Here is a 16,252-nt window from a genome sequence, read left to right on the forward strand (position 1 = left end):
CTATTAAACTATATTTTTCAGTGAAAAATTTCAACTTAGCTCATCCCCTGAGTTGTAGATCAAGCCATAAAACATGATGGAGAAAACTCAAATGCTCACTTGCACATCTGTTCATATCTGGGGCGCGGTGTCCATAGTACCCAGACGGGCAGGAATGCAGGCACTCTCCATACTGACGCATCCCTTCTCTTCGAAGGAAGAAGAACAATTTCTGCTGGCATCGGCTGCACCCATTGTCCTTTGAACAAGACAAACAACCCTTGCAAGTAGGATTTGATACATAGCTAGCTGTAAAAGGAAAACAAAAGAGCAAAAATGAAACATGTTTAAATATGAGTAGGATCAGACTTCTGTTCTATATACCATGGTAAAAGTGTCTTGTCTCCATGCTCTATTTCTATAGAAATACAAAACATTATCATCTCTCCCTCCCCCACCCCAATGAGGGAAAACAAAAAGAAAGAAGCAGCAGCAGCATAAGGAAACTCAGTGAAAGCCATTAAACCATGGAGGGGAAAGATAAGAAAACAAAGAGCCACTGAGCAATCAGTAAGGTTAATCTGACTAAATTATGATGTATGCATGTGTGAATGACCGTGATGAAACCCTTTTGTATAATTAATATACACTACTATAAATGGATCACAGGAAAGTAACATAGGTTATGTCAGAGAATGATGGGTACCAGCAAGAGGAGGAAGACCAGCAGAGATGGTGAATGCGAGTGAATGTGATAAAAGGACTTTATAGGCTTGTATGAAAATTAGAATATCAAACTGTTGAGATTGTTTCTAAAAAAGATGGCAGTAAGAGAGAATGAAAAAGGAGTGAGTTTAATCAGGAGGGGGTTATACTGTATATCTATATGTAAATCACAATGAAACCTATCCTGTACAATTAATAAATGCTAATAAAATCCTTTTTAAAAATAAGCTTAGGTCTGGGATGTAGCTCAGTGGCAAAGTGCTTGCCTAGCAAGTACAATGTTCTGGATTCGATCCCCAGTACCAAAAAAGAAAAGACAAAAATTTTTTAAAATAATAAGCTTAATACACAACCAGAGGAAACTTGGAGGTACAGTTGAGGCCAGAAACTGAAACTGAATAAATTAAGGATTAAACCAAACAAAGGCAGTGTTTATTGCAGGGTCCTTAATCCAGACTCAGAAATATGCACACAAGGAGCTGACATTTAGCCCACTTTACATGGATACGAGTTGAGAGAGTAGTTTGTCCAAAAAGTACTAGAATTCCTTACTCCAACTTCCCAGACAAAAGAAATCCAATGCTCAACTGAGGAAATAAGGATGAGAATGAATATAAAGATGAGATAGGGAGGATAGGAGGGGAGAGGGGGAAGGAAAGGGAAGAAAAGGGAAGAAGAGAGGAGGAAAATGAGAAGGGAAGAAGAGGGGGAAGGAGGAAGGAAGCAGAGAAAAGAAAGAGAGAGGAAGGAAGGGAAGGAGGAGGAGAATGGAAGGGGAAGAAAGGAGAAGGGAGGAAGAGGAAAGAGAAGAAAAGAAGAGGAACAGGAGAGGGGAGAGGGAGAGTGGGGGAAGAAGAGAGAGAGGGAGAAGGAGAACATAACCTATAAGACATAGAAACCCAAGCACACAAGACATCCAGATGCGAGATCTACATTCAAATTGTTACTATAAAATGGGATTTGTAAGTCAAGAAGTTAACAGAAAAAAATTATTCAGGTCCAGGAAAACACCCAAGGGGTACAAAAAACAGATATATAAAGCTATAAAAAAATTGTCTTTAATCCATAAACTTCCATGAAACATGCATGAAAAATATATATCAACATCCAACTTCCATGAGGAAGTCATCCATCTCAGCAAAAAGCAAAATTCATAACGAACCAGAAGAAAATATCCCCAAACATGGAACTAACAGCAGTGATGTGAAAGTTAGAATAAAATAAAAATTCTTCAAAAAAAAAAAAAAAACTCCAAAACCTTCTGTGGATAAGTTGAATGATAGACTGGAAGTTAGTAACTAGCAAAGAGATGTAAGGACTTACAGGAAAAAATATAAAATGGTAAGAAACAGGCAATAAAAATATGAACAAGTGCCAATGTACACTTATTTTTACAAGAGAATGAGTAACACATACTATTCAAAGAGATCCTGCTGATTAGTTTCCAGAACTAAATAAAGACAAGTTCTTAGATGAAAAATGGATCCAGCCAGGCTAGTAAAGTAAGTCTGTATCTAAACACAGCTTAAAGATTAAAGTTAAATTAAAGAAGAGTAACACTATTTATAGAAGAATAAAAATTTGATGCCAAATTTCTAGTAGAAACAATAAATATTACATAATGGGATACCATACTCCACATAATATAAAAAAAATTGCCAAACTATAATTCCATAAGTTTAGGAATAAGGTCAAATAAACATATTTCCACCCAAAAATCAGGGGAAGAAATTTATTTACACACACAAACACACATACACATACATATACACATACACACACATACACACACTTCACAAAAGTAAAACACCCTAATAAACTGTGTATTAGGGAAAGCAAAATGAAATCTATATAAAGGTAAAATTCAAAAAGCAGTAGAGATTGAAAAATATGCTTGAAGAGCAATTTAAATATGGGTTTAAAAAAAATAAGTATTAATTTGGAGTTTGTGAAAATAATAACATGGAAGACTTGAAGGAGAAGCCAAAGTTAAAGCATTCTAAGTTTCACTTTATTCGGGTAGAACAATACAGAAATTAAACATTCAGTATAATTCGCTGAAAGTAACTTTAAGCCATTGCCTACAGAAATAGCATAAGGTCTACAATTCTTAGACCAGTATTGCTGCAAAGAGATGTGATAAATGTATAAGATATGAGCAGGAAGAGAAGACACAAATGTCTCTGGGTGAAAAAGACAAAACTCACACTGGTAATTTAACTCAGGTATAAAAAGAATCAAAATATAGACATACATTCATTTAAATTCAATACATATATAATAAATAATTTGTAAAATTTACATATAGTATGTCATTACATAACTCATATGTGAATTTTTTATAGATGCGATTCTGTTGGATATTGTTATAATTTATTCAGTTTAGGTTGAGTTATAAATATATTTTCATAAGAAAGATCAAGATCCATGTTACTTGGAATTGTTGGCTCTACCTGCAGTCTCTATTTACCCTACCCATCAAAGATACTTTCTTATAGGGGTCTTCATGCCTACAATCCTAGCTACTCAGAAGGCTGAGATCTGAGAATCATGGTTTAAAGTCATTACAGGCAGGAAAGTTCCTAAGACTTTTAACTCCAATTAGCCACTGATATAAGCTGGAACTGAAGCTATGGCTCCAGAGGTAGAGTGCTAGCCTTGAGCAAAAAAGCTAGACAGCACCCAAACCCTGGATTCAGGATCCAATATGGGCGCACACACACACAAAAGAATAACAGTATTCTTCACTTTGATTTCTATTGCTGAGTCACTCTTCCTGCTCTTATACTCCCTACAGTATTTCTGTTACACTTCAATCTGACCAAAAGATGATGATTCGTAAAGCAGTTTACAGGGAGCTTTCTAGTCCCCTGCCCCTCCAGCTGCCTTCTGGAAAGAGTTCATCTTGATATTGTGCTTGATATCCTGAGCAAGGCTTGCCTGAGTTTAAAAACATTGAGATATAGCTCAACTTCTCCATGTATGACAGGGAAGAAATGGAAGGGGCTAGAGTGAGGAAAACTGGGGAAGAATGGAAGCAGACTATGAAAAGTCCCTGATGACGTAAACAAGGTGGCCATGGAAAACCCAATTCTGATTTTCAGAGTCATCTAGGAACATCATCTACAATACAAAAACCACATAGTATAGTATTTGGAGAAGAAAGCCATGACTCTTTGTGAAAGATCCATCATTTAAATATGAGCCGCCAGGAGACTAAGGTGGGAGCAGGGTTGCTCTCTGGAGCTGAAGCAATAGCCACACTACAGAGTCCTCTTCAATAAGTTTGAAGAGTTTTCTGCCTACCTTCTACTCTTGAATGTAATTACAGATTTGGAAAAAGGCTATATCAATGTTATCAAAAATCTCAAACCTAGCTTTGAAGTGAGAAGAGCATTTGAAAAGTTCACATATACAGAGTAGTTTGGAACAGAAGATTCTCTGTCTCCCAGTCATCACAGACTGAAGGTGAAGCTATACTTTTAGTTCAAAGGTTAAGCCAAGAGCTCTTTATCACCATAAATCACACTCCATAGGAAGAAGTAAAGAGGAAAGGGAATTACAGAACCAAGGGAATCAACACAAATTAAAGGCTTTTGCTGTTGTTTTGTTTTTATGTATCAGAAGCCAACTTTCATCTTGACCACAAGGATTTCAAAGTCAACAGATCGTGCCCTACATTTATTTTTTAAAAGGTATTCTTAAAACCATTAAAAGAAATAGCTCTATTTACTTGAACCTGGATAGATTTAAACAATGAAAATGACTTAGGGAACACTTACCAGAGTCCATATCTTAAATATCTTTATAACCCTACACAAGAGGAATTCTCTTAAAGCAAAAGTGATGTGAGCCACACCCAGACTAAGTGCGCCCTCTTTGCATCCTCCAGTCTTCTTCAGTCATTTATAACACTTTAAGACTGAAGACAAGAGCATAAGTGATTTTTTTGCCTCTTACTCTATACCACAAATAGACTTTCAGTTTAATTGCCCTGCAACTACCCTTATTGTTTCCCAGTCTGTACATCCATCAGTAGCTTACTGGTAATTAAAAAAGACTTTTCCATCTGTTATATGATAATCTCACCAATCTCTGTGTCTAAGCACAGGCAAAGTAGACTTTTAAACAAGACTTAAAAAAAATCAAGATCTTAGTAAGTTGAATGGCTCTGTCTTTTGCTATGAGATTTCATTCAAGCCTGCAGGTGAATAAACAGATTTTAATTCCCAGCTTTGATGACCATGTTTATTTGCTCTCTCTGTGAGCTTCAACTTTCCCAACCCGGAAGCCTGCTGAGATCCAGAGCCTCATTCTTCCAACCAAAACACATTTCTCAATCTAGACCCACCCAACATTCTAAAGATGAAATCAGTCATCTAAAACTTTAAATATCCTGAAAAGGGTGATAGCTATTCTAGTAAAACACACACACACACACACACACACACACACACACACACACACACACACACACACACACACACACACACAAACACTTTTGACAATAAAAGAAATTCACACATTTAGAAAACAAGAAAAAGTATGAGACAGAGACAACTATGAGCAACAATTATATTAAAAGAGGGAAATGGTATACTTCAAACTCTTTGCTCTTAAATTCTAATTATTTCTGTTGTACTTAAATTGCAAACCAAATTTGGCCCCGTTTGTTAATTTTAATGTTTTAAGTTAATCCCTTTTCAAATCAACCTAGTTATTCACATTTTATCTCACACAGAGCATTTTATATGGTTGTCGAATGCCCATCTGTTTCCAATACACTCCTGACACTTTCTAAAAGTGATGCCTTATTTCTAGAGTTAGCCCTCGCCAAGCAAGAAGTAATCTGAATTCCTCCTAGGTGAAAGCATCCATTCCTGACAAAGGCACAAATTTTCTATTCTGAAAATAACAGGATTGAACAACAGACTGTTGGCACCTTAACATCACTCCATATTTGCTGGCTAAATAATGTTATGGCTGCAACAGACATTTAAAGTAAACCATTAGAATTAACTTCATAGATTAACTTTTAAAAGTGCTACGTTAGGCTGGGCCCCAGTGGTTCATGCCTGTAATCCTACTTATTCAGAAGGCTAAGATCTGAGGATCATGGTTCAAAGCCAGCCTGGGCAGGAAAGTCCATGAGACTGTTAACTCAATTAACTACCAGAAAACCAAAAGTGATGCTGTGGCTCAAGGGGCAGAGTGTTCATCTTGAGTTGAAGAGCTGAGGAACAGTGCCCAGGCCCAGAATTCAAGCCCCATAACCGACAAAAAACAAAAACAAAAAAGTGCTTAACCCAAAGTTCAAGACTTATCAAAATAAATAGTTATACATGGCACTGACAACAGGGACCTTGGTCTGGGATTCCATACAAATTAAGTTAGGCCCATATCCTCCTCCTATAGCTTAAACACAACACTCATATTTTTTAAAAAATCTCATAAACAAGTAAAAACTCCATTAGTCAATGTCATGAATTAATGAACCACACAAGATTGAAACAAAACTGAAATACCTCGCTTAAAATACGTTTTTACATGCAACTATAAATACTTACACAGAATATAATTATATAACATATAATCTAATTATTCATGTGAAGATAAATTTTAACACTAGATGTTCATCATTGTAATCACCAAAAACTAGATGGGAAAATAAATTTCAAATTTTCAATATAACATAGAGATAAATTTCTAAGTGTCCATTAAAATTTAAAGGTGCTTTATTAACACTTAGAAAAATAATCTGAGGATCATCATCAAGGTGAAATACGTGCCCAAAATTCCCCAGTCTTAGAACTTCTAGAATTAGACTATAAATTCTCAATATCATTTTATTTTTCATAAATTCATTAACAAAGCAATCAAACAAAATGTTTACATGTAACATTTACAAAGATTTAACTTATCAAATAAGTAGTAGCTTTCAGAAATTCATACTAATTGTTACTTAGAAATGTTATTATTTGGGCTGGGAAGGTGGCTCAGTGGTAGAGCGCTTGCCTTGCATGCCTGAGGCCCTGGGTTCATTTCCTCAACACCACATAAGCAGGAAAAAAAAAGCCGGGAGTGGTGCTATGGCTCAAGTGGTAGCGCACTAGCCTTGAGCTGAAGAGCTAAGGGGCAGCGCCCAGGCCCAGAGTTCAGGCCCCATGACCGAACCCCCAAAAAAAGAAATGTTATTATTTGATAAATGATTCCATTTTATCTGTCTGAATTATGCCTGGAATAACAAACTGGATAAATTCTTAACAGTAGAAGTAGTTCTTGGGAAAATATTATTACTAAAAATGTATATGCCCCTCAAAATATCAGGAGCAATTCTAGAAATAATTATTCCTTTTATTCTTATTGGCACATATAAATTATACCAAGCAATAGGTCACGATATTTCCATAGGTATATATAAAGTTCTTTGAATATAATCACTTCCAACTTCCCTCTCATCTCCCCTCCTACTGCTCCCTTTCCTCTTCCCTTCCTCTTCTACTTACAAGTGAATATTCTTAATTATTTCAGAGCTGAAAGTTATAAATCAGATCCTTTTCACTGCCCAAAAATTCAAAGTTAAGCAAAAATCGATGTTAAAATATGAAGAAAGAAAGAAGTACAAATCTGTTTAAACACATGAAGTACTACTATCTCTCAAAACTAAAGAATATTACAATTTTAAGCTTCTAATGACTTTCCAGTGCTATTTGACATAAACCTCATACATAGATTGGCATCTCAAATATACCCTTGCACCATGATTAAGTAAGCTCTAGTGTGGTCCACTTCACAAGATGTTTTCATTCAGCCCAGGGGATGCAAAAATTCTCGATAAGAATTGTGTCACCAATGCTTGCATATGGCTTAACTAATAGTAAAGCTCAGAGCACTCAATAACTGCAAGTTCAGGAACAAAGACAATAAATCAGGATATGCTACAGTAAATTTGCTCGTGGCTTTGTAAGCACAAGAAACCTGTCTAGAGCTCAATAAACCCATCTCTTTCTACTCAAACAAGTGACACACAGCATTGACCCTCAAGAAAATCTGCAATTCTAGAGGAGATTAAAAGGTTATGTCAAAAGACATGTCACATATGCAATTGTCAGAGCAAAAATAATTTTGGCTAGTGATCTTTCACCTCAACACAAAGTAGTGTCACTTTTACCTAGCTCACCCATAACTGAATCCAACATGGGTTGCACACATGGGAATGTGATACATACAAATGCCAATGAGTCTGCTGAATCACTGGCAGCACAAAGCACTTTGAGCATTTTATCTGCACCCAACATGCCTTGGTCCTCATAGCTCAGCTTCTCAGAGCAAGCTCACAGATCTAAAATTAACACCTGGATAGACAAGTTTTGTACATTGACCAACTGAGAGTCATTCAGGCTAGCCTTGAACTGAAGAACTGAGTGATAGTGCCCAGGACCAGAGTTCAAGCCCCACGACCAACAAAAAAATACACAAGAGTATACATCCTGATATAAAATTAAAATCATGAGCCCTCAATTCAACATAAATCATTCTCCAAATGACAAAGTATTTCCGGTAATTAACAGCCACTTTGGGGAGCAAAGCCTTAATAAGTCTTATTCTTCTTTCCCTATTTACAAACTCTCTGACATAAAACCTTACATCATTTCTTGGAACTGGATGTTAAGTCCAACAGGTAATGAAGAAAATATATAAAGATCAAAACACATTCATCAAGAAACTAAACTATTAAATACTCAGGAGGCTAAGACCTAGAGGAGTATAGCTCAAAACCAGCAGAAAATCTGAGACTAAATTTTCATTTAACCAACAAAATGCCAGAGTAGAAGTATGGCTCAAGTGGTAAAGCACCTCCTAGGTGCCAATTGAGAGTATGAAGTCCTAAGTTCAAAACCTGGTATTATCACATTTAAAAAACAGTGGAGCCTGTCACTGGTGGCTTACAACTGTAATCCTAGCTACTCAGGAGACTGAGATCTGAGGATTGCAGTTCAAAGCCAGCCTGGGCAGGAAAGTCCATGAGATTCCAATAAACCACTCAGAAAAGCAGAAGTGGCACTGTGGCTCAAGAGGTAGAGCATTAGCCTTGAGCTGGAGAGCTAAGGGCCCTAAATTCAAGCCCAGGACCAAAAAAAAAAAAAAAAAAAAGCGGGCCTGGCAGTTTGGTCAAGGGATAGAATAGCCTAACAAGGCTAGCCTAGCATAGGAACTGAGTTCAAACCTCAGTATTAGAAAATAAAATAAAAAAGCAAACAAAACATGCCGCCAGCATCATTATTCCAATCACATTATTGATAAAGTTAGAAAGAAAAATAGGATGGTCTAGTATTGTTTATTTTTCCAAAGGTATTTATCACACACACACACACACACACACACACACACACACACACACACACACACACACACACACACACACACACACACACACAAATCCTATGTTCTATAAGTAAGCCCACTGCCGAATCTATGAAAGAAATGGCCTTACTTCAGGAAGTGGTTCCAATACGAAGAATAGAAAGCTGCAAATTAGAATGTGTGTGATCCACATAAACCATGGCTAGAAACTGCTACGTAGAACAGATTACTCATGCTTGAACTTGGCTTAAGCTTTCCCAACATACTTAAATGACGGGTAGAAATGCTGACAGACTGTTGATGCTAATGGTAACTGTAACAGGATATCTAAATATATATGTTTTTGAAGATTAAAACCACCTCTCAAGTGGTTCCATGTTTATATAAGGAGATAATCCAATTATTTAAATAGGAAAAACAAACTGCTCACAAACAGATCCAGATTTTTATTCCATAAAGTACATATATGCTTCTTATAGTAACACTATTTCAAAACAATTTTGCATACTTCCTAAGTACCATAACATGTGCACTGCGGTGTCTGACTTATACCATTGCCTGCAGGGGATAAAAATTTGCCCTCCTATTATTATTATTATTATTGTAAAAGAGAGGAAAGTGCTATGTGCCCAGTAGTTTTTTCCTGTAATACTAGCTACTCAGGAAGCTGAGATCTAGAGAATCTTGGGTCAAAGCCAGCCCAGGCAGCAAAGTCCATTGAACATTATCTCCAAAATAACCAACAAAGAGCTGGTCTGCAAGCATGGATCAAGTAGTAGAGCAGAGGCTGAGCAAAGAAACTGAGCAATTTTGAGGTACGCATGGACTCTCAAAAAAGGGAACAAGCCATGTATTTTCTCATCATATATAAATCATACAACTATCTCATATGTCACCTGTTTGCTAGAACACAAACTTCTTGCTAACTCCTTGTACAAACTGTCGTGTGTGTATTGGTGTCTCTCTGTCTATGTCTGTGTCTATGCCTGTGTCTTTGTGGGTGGGTGGGTATCTATGCAAGTACTAGGGCTTGAACTCAGAGCCTGAATGTTGTCCCTTAGCTTTTTCACTCAAGGCTCATGCTCTACCACTCAAGCCACAGCTTGAGTGTAGTTTTTTTTGTGTAGTTAATTAGAGATAAGAGTTTCACAAACTTGCCTGCCCAGGCTAGCTTTAAACTATGATCCTCAGGTCTCAACCTCCAGAGTAGCTAGGATTGCCAGCATGGGCAAATGACATCAGCTAATTTTTAAAACAGCAACTGGAAAACAAACTGGACAGCTTATTTGGTGTCATAAACACAGGCCACAGGAAGAATCAGTGTCATAACTAACTAGATTATTTGTTGTCGATGTGGAAACTTCCATGGGCTTACCACTGTGATTCAGAATTAACAGTGAACACACTTGTGAGGCTTCATTGTTCTAAAGAAAAGTTTGTTGAAGGAAGGTAATGAAATTTTTAACTCGCTTTAATGAAAAACACACTAACAAACACTTAAGGCTGACAAGCATTATTATGCAATAGTTACAAGGAGAACACACTTGGATACAAAAAAGTGAAAGTTATATTGTCTTCACGGAAGGTCGCTGTTGGCAAAAATAAGATACAATAACATCAGACTGATTTATTACTACATGTTCAGACTTACAGAAGATTTTGTTCTTGATTTTATTAAGCCATGGTCTGCATTTAACATTTATAAACAGTTCACTGTGACGTGCTTTGATTTGTTGATTTGCTAATATCCCAGCGATTACTACCTTAAGGAGATTTCAAGGTTGATGAAACTATTCTAAGGAGATTCTGTCTATTCAGAACAAGGAACAAATGAACAAGAGGAACGTGAGAATAGAACATATCCATGACGGAAGAGAACACAGGTTTTCATTCTCATTGAGAGTAACGATTATTACTCATAGCCTCATCTAAGGATGAATGAAAAATCAAAGTTTAATAACAAAACCTTTCCAAGGTCATATGGCTTGAATCCTAGCCCTCACCTTTGACTTTAAAAGTTGTGCTTTATATCTCCCCGCTAAACAATGTATAGATAACACGTAGAGAAAATGCATTCAATCATGATTTCAATTTTATGATTTTTTCCAAAGTAGGTTTCCCTTTTTTTTTTCTAGTTTTGGTTAAGAGAAAATAAAGTTTCTTGTAATGATTATTCAACTAAAGGTACTATGCCAATTCTTTCCTGAAAAAACTTAGAGCTGTTTAAGTTCTATAAACTAACACACTTAAGATGTTTCCTCACAAAAACACTCCAAGATAAAACTATTCATATACCAAAAAGAAGATAAGGACTAGGGGAAAGCCAGGAGAGGAGACTGAGTTACAAATTTCTTCGGTTTGAATATACAGCAAAAGGCCCACACTTTTTAAATAGGGATCTCTACTTGACAAGTTCAAAGCAAACAAAAAAATCATCCCTCAAACCATGCAATTTCCTGCAAATGGGTCACTCTTCTCACTGTCTTTGAAGACAGATCCTACTCTGGCTAAAGAGCCTTTGAAGTAGCATAGAAAGCATACTTACGTAATTAGAAAGCCTCAGAACAACACTGAAATGATCAAAACTAAACTAAACTTTAAAGATGTGCTGAAGTGAGAAGTGTGGGCTGAACAGATTTAGGGAGGAATTTGCCACTGCTTGGTGACCAGGATTCCTCTCTACTCCCGCCAATCCCTGCATGCCAAAAATAACCTACATATACATTCGTGGAAAACCGTTGATAATATTCAGTTGACAGTATTCTCAAGAAGTAGCAGTGAGCAGATATATATAATAGAAAAAAATAGATGCACACACATGCAAACGTGTATTTGAGGTATGTTTATATAACAGTATATTTACATACATCAGTTCTGAGCCATTTACACATAATATGCAGACACTAGATGCATTTGTCTCTAAATTCTTTTTGTCTCTAAGATTTTTGATGTGTTCTTCCAAAAACAAAGGCACTGACTTGCATCAAACATGTTTGATACACTATTTCCTAGTCTACTGCCCCTACCCAATTATTCTAATAAGGTCTTTTATAATCCTTTATATGTTTTTCCTAGATTAGAATTTCATTCAGATTATAAAATACATTGTGCTTTCAGCTCTCCTTAAATCACTTATGTTAAACAGTTGATTCATGAGCTTTTACACCTTTAAGGCTTACTTGTTTGCAATACATTTATTTGAGTTTATCAAATGCTCCCTCCAAGTGGATTATGCCTGGGAGGAATAATGTACAAAGCAACGTTAGATCCTTCTCTGTCCTCCTACAACACATGATGCATTGTTTGCATTACTGGTCATGTTATTTGCAATTAATAAGAACTTTATAAAGAGCTACAAGAAATATTCTATTCTTTGTCAAGTTTCCATGCACTGGTGGAATATTACGATAGTTGTCATAATTGACTTCTGACCTTTCCTTCTTTATTTACTATTAGGCATTCTAGTGTTGAAAAGCACTTTCCCTCCTCCTCTTGTAATTAACAGCTTGGTTTTCCTAGGAGAGGATGTTTTTCCCACTTGTGGATGTTATTCAATGACTAATAAACTGTCCTTATTTAATACTTAAGTCATGCTAAACTTGTTCAGTGGCAGCCTCTCAAATTGTTTTGGTTTTGTAGTGTCTAAGTGTGCAAATACTATGAAATGACAGTGTCAAAAGAAGTCTACTTTATCTGGAAGAAATAAGATGTAGGAAGTGATACAAATCAGATCTTGAAAAGCAAATAAGTTTGTCATTGGGCCCAAGATTCCTAGGTAGAGTAGAACCTACACACAAATGTACATGTAGCCGGATGCCAGTGGCTCACTCCTATAATCCTAGCTACTCAGGAGACTGAGATCTGAGAATCACAGTTCAAAGCCAGCCTGGGCAGAAAAGTCGCCATAAGATTCTTATATCCAGTTAAAAGCCAGAAGTGGTGCTGTGGCTTAAAGTGGTTGTTGTAAGCAAAAGAGCTCAGGGACAGCACCCAGGCCCTGAGTTCAAGCCCCAAAGCTGACAGGAAAAAAAAGTACAAATAGATGCATTTACAAAATTGAAACATGCAAAATCAGAAGTTCAGTATATTCAGTAAGTCTTTGGGCATGTTTTATTGACCATTTATCTTTCATACTTTTCAGATAACTATTAAAAACACATGGAGTTGGTAGATACAAGGAAAATTTGTTGGTATGATGTTTGCATGGATTTTATTTGCTTTGAGACATCTTTTTATTTCTTGATATTATTGTTGTTGTGGATAATGAAGTAGCTATATAATGGGTTTCAATATACCATGTCAATTTTTGAATATAATGCACTTAGATCCATATCCTCCCTCCCAGCATCCCCTGCCCACCTCCAGCTTCTACCCCAGCCCAATTCATCTTCTCAAGTTACCTGGTTCCATTTTTACATATGTACATTGAACATTACGACTGTATTCTCCCTATTCTTGTTACTTTTATCCACAAAACTGTGAGAACATTGTGTTATACCAGAAAAAAGCATACTCAACCAGGGGTGGGAGGGTGGAGAAAGAAAAAGTAAATGAGACAAATAATAAAGAGCTTGAGAAGAAACCAACCTAAGAGAAAGTCATTAAGTATGCATGCATGCACACCTCTGCAGAGAATGACCAAAGAGGAAATTAAATGCTTTCTGGAAAACTGCATAAAAGTACTCCATATGGATCTGCACTATACAGTTCTGGGTTTTTTTTACCTGTAACATGTTTCCCTCTAGAAATATTTTTAACAGAAAATATAGATTTCTTGCTCTTTCTGAAACAACTAAAAGACATATCATATTCCTACTTAATAGGCATACCTCAGAGCTAAGTAGCAGCTATCCCATACTGAAGTCTTCCTACTTAATGCAGAGTGAGTGTCTGCTATGTAGCTATGACTGTCCTCACGTACAAAACTGATGACTGCATTGCCTGCCTAGCCTCTGAGTATCACCCTCCACCAAAGAGACAAGAACAGAGTTTGTGATGTCATGGACAACCTTTCATCCAACTGAGTAATCACTGGGAGGCTTGAGTCATCCTAGAAACCACTGTGAACTTTCTCACCATGAACTGTTAATCATCACATGATGGTTTTCAAATGGTAGCTTAGTCGAGTTGGCATAGAAAAGAGAGATGGTATTATATAACTAATGTTAATGAAAGTCAAAATTGAATTGGCATAGAACACAATTATAAACACATGCAAAAGGTACCCTAGTTTCATAACTGTGTCATACAAATATATTCTCTACAATACTTAAAGTTATTCTATGTTCATAGAGCAACTAGAAGGAATTTCCTTGAAAGGCTGTATAACAAGGTACAAAAGAAAAGTAAATTTAACTACATAAATTTTAGAATTTATATTTCCAAGTCTTGAAATCAACAAAAACTTGCTTTATATGGAGGATTTATGAATCTACATATGTAGCAATAAACTATATGTCCATTTTTAAAGTAAATTTAACCAACACAACAAATTTCTTTGTGGCAATGTATACAATTAGCTAAGAAACAAGCTGGAAATGATTTATTGTACCATACAACAGAAGTGAGTTTTTATTTTTGTGTGGATCCTGGGGTTTAAACTCAGGTCTTGGAGCTTGAACTCAGAGCCAGGGTGCTATCCTTGAGCAATGCTAGCACTCTTAGCAACTGGCCAGAGCCCCACTTCCAGTTTTCTAGTGGTTAATTAGTGGTTAATTAATCCATTCTCATGGATTTCCTACCTACCCTAGCTTCCAGCTGGGTTCCTCAGATCTGGGCATGTGAATAGTTAGGATTATAGGCTGGAGCCCAGTCAAAGATGAGTTTTTGTATAAAGAATATTTGCAAACCAATATAAACAAATATACTGCTAGAAAATAAAAAGTTATAAGTCAGCTCTTGGAAAATGTCGACATCAATCAAAGACATCAAAAGGTATGAAAACATACTCATCTTCACTAGTGAAAGAATGCAAATTAAAATAAGAAATGGAGAGAAGTGGTCTGTGTACTTTAGGGCCAAAATTATTTTAAACCCTGAATTATTCTCTTTTTATCTTTTTTTGTTTTCCTTTTTCTTGTTGTTATAAAGCTGATGTTGGGAGGGCTAAATTATTCTTTAAATAATTTCTTTTAAAAATATATATTTTGTTAGTACTGGAGTTACCATCAGCCTATATTAAGGTTTAAAATACTAGTGATTATTTTTAAATATTGGCTTTAGAGACTGAGGCAGGAGAACCACAAATTGGAAGCCAGCCTGGGCAATGTAGTAACCTGTGTGGGAAAAAAGAATCCACTTAAAAGTTGGTAACTCTGAGATTGCTCCTGGTAATGTAAACTAATAAACATCTAAAATATAATTTGACAGTATTAAATGTTTCCTTTGACTAAGTGATGTCACTTCTAGGAACATCTCTAAAGAATTAATTGGACAAATGTACAAATATGTATCACATACATCACAGCATTCTTAATAAGGTAGTAAACTACCTACACATCAAAGTATTTGATGTCTAATGAAGTTATTAAATATTGGCTACAAAGACCCAAAATATACAAAGCTGTGCTACTACATATAGAAGGTTTTTTTCTATATAAAATGGAAATATCAGGCTATAAAATCAGGAAGTATTACCTACTTTATTTTTAAATTTACACACATCATATATAATTGGATAATATTTTGTAGTATTAACTGAGGGGATTTTTAATTCATTTTAACCCTTAATCTTTTCTTCACTCTAATATACAAGTAGAATTCACTGCCCCCCCCAAAAGACTTCCCATACAAAGTAAATGTTCAATTTTTTTTTTTGGGGGGGGGGTCCAGTCATGGGGCCTGAACTCTGGGCCTGGGCGCTGTCCTTCAGCTCTTCAGCTCAAGGGAAGGGGGAACATTGTCTTCCTCATTACCTTACTCATGTAACTGTAACCTCTCTGTACAACATTTTTACAATAAGCTAAAATTTAAAAAAAATATTCATAGGGCTTTCAGAAAAAAATTACCTTTCATGGGAGGAGGGAGCTGGGGGGAAAGTAAAGGAACGAGTGACATTTGTTCAAAAACAGAAATGTGGGGCTGGGAATATGGTTACTACAAGTTCATAGAATGAATTGGATTTTTTTCTTAATCATATTTAGTGCTTCATAAACACTTTGCAATGCATTCATACTAATTTTAA

At 36.1% G+C, this 16,252-nt stretch overlaps 1 protein-coding gene across 1 annotated transcript in view; it reads right to left on the bottom strand.

The window, feature by feature from the left end:
* Rspo2 (R-spondin 2) overlaps positions 1-16,252 on the bottom strand; it is a 136,691-nt gene that overhangs the window by 64,621 nt on the left and 55,818 nt on the right. The window contains exon 3 of the mRNA XM_069991258.1: positions 100-288. Within this exon, the coding sequence (XP_069847359.1) occupies positions 100-288 (189 nt within the window). The remainder of the gene's footprint in view (positions 1-99; positions 289-16,252) is intronic.

Source organism: Dipodomys merriami, unplaced genomic scaffold, assembly GCF_024711535.1.
Source record: "Dipodomys merriami isolate MVZ:Mamm:240054 unplaced genomic scaffold, mDipMer1.0.p SCAF_4, whole genome shotgun sequence".
NCBI lineage: Eukaryota > Metazoa > Chordata > Mammalia > Rodentia > Heteromyidae > Dipodomys > Dipodomys merriami.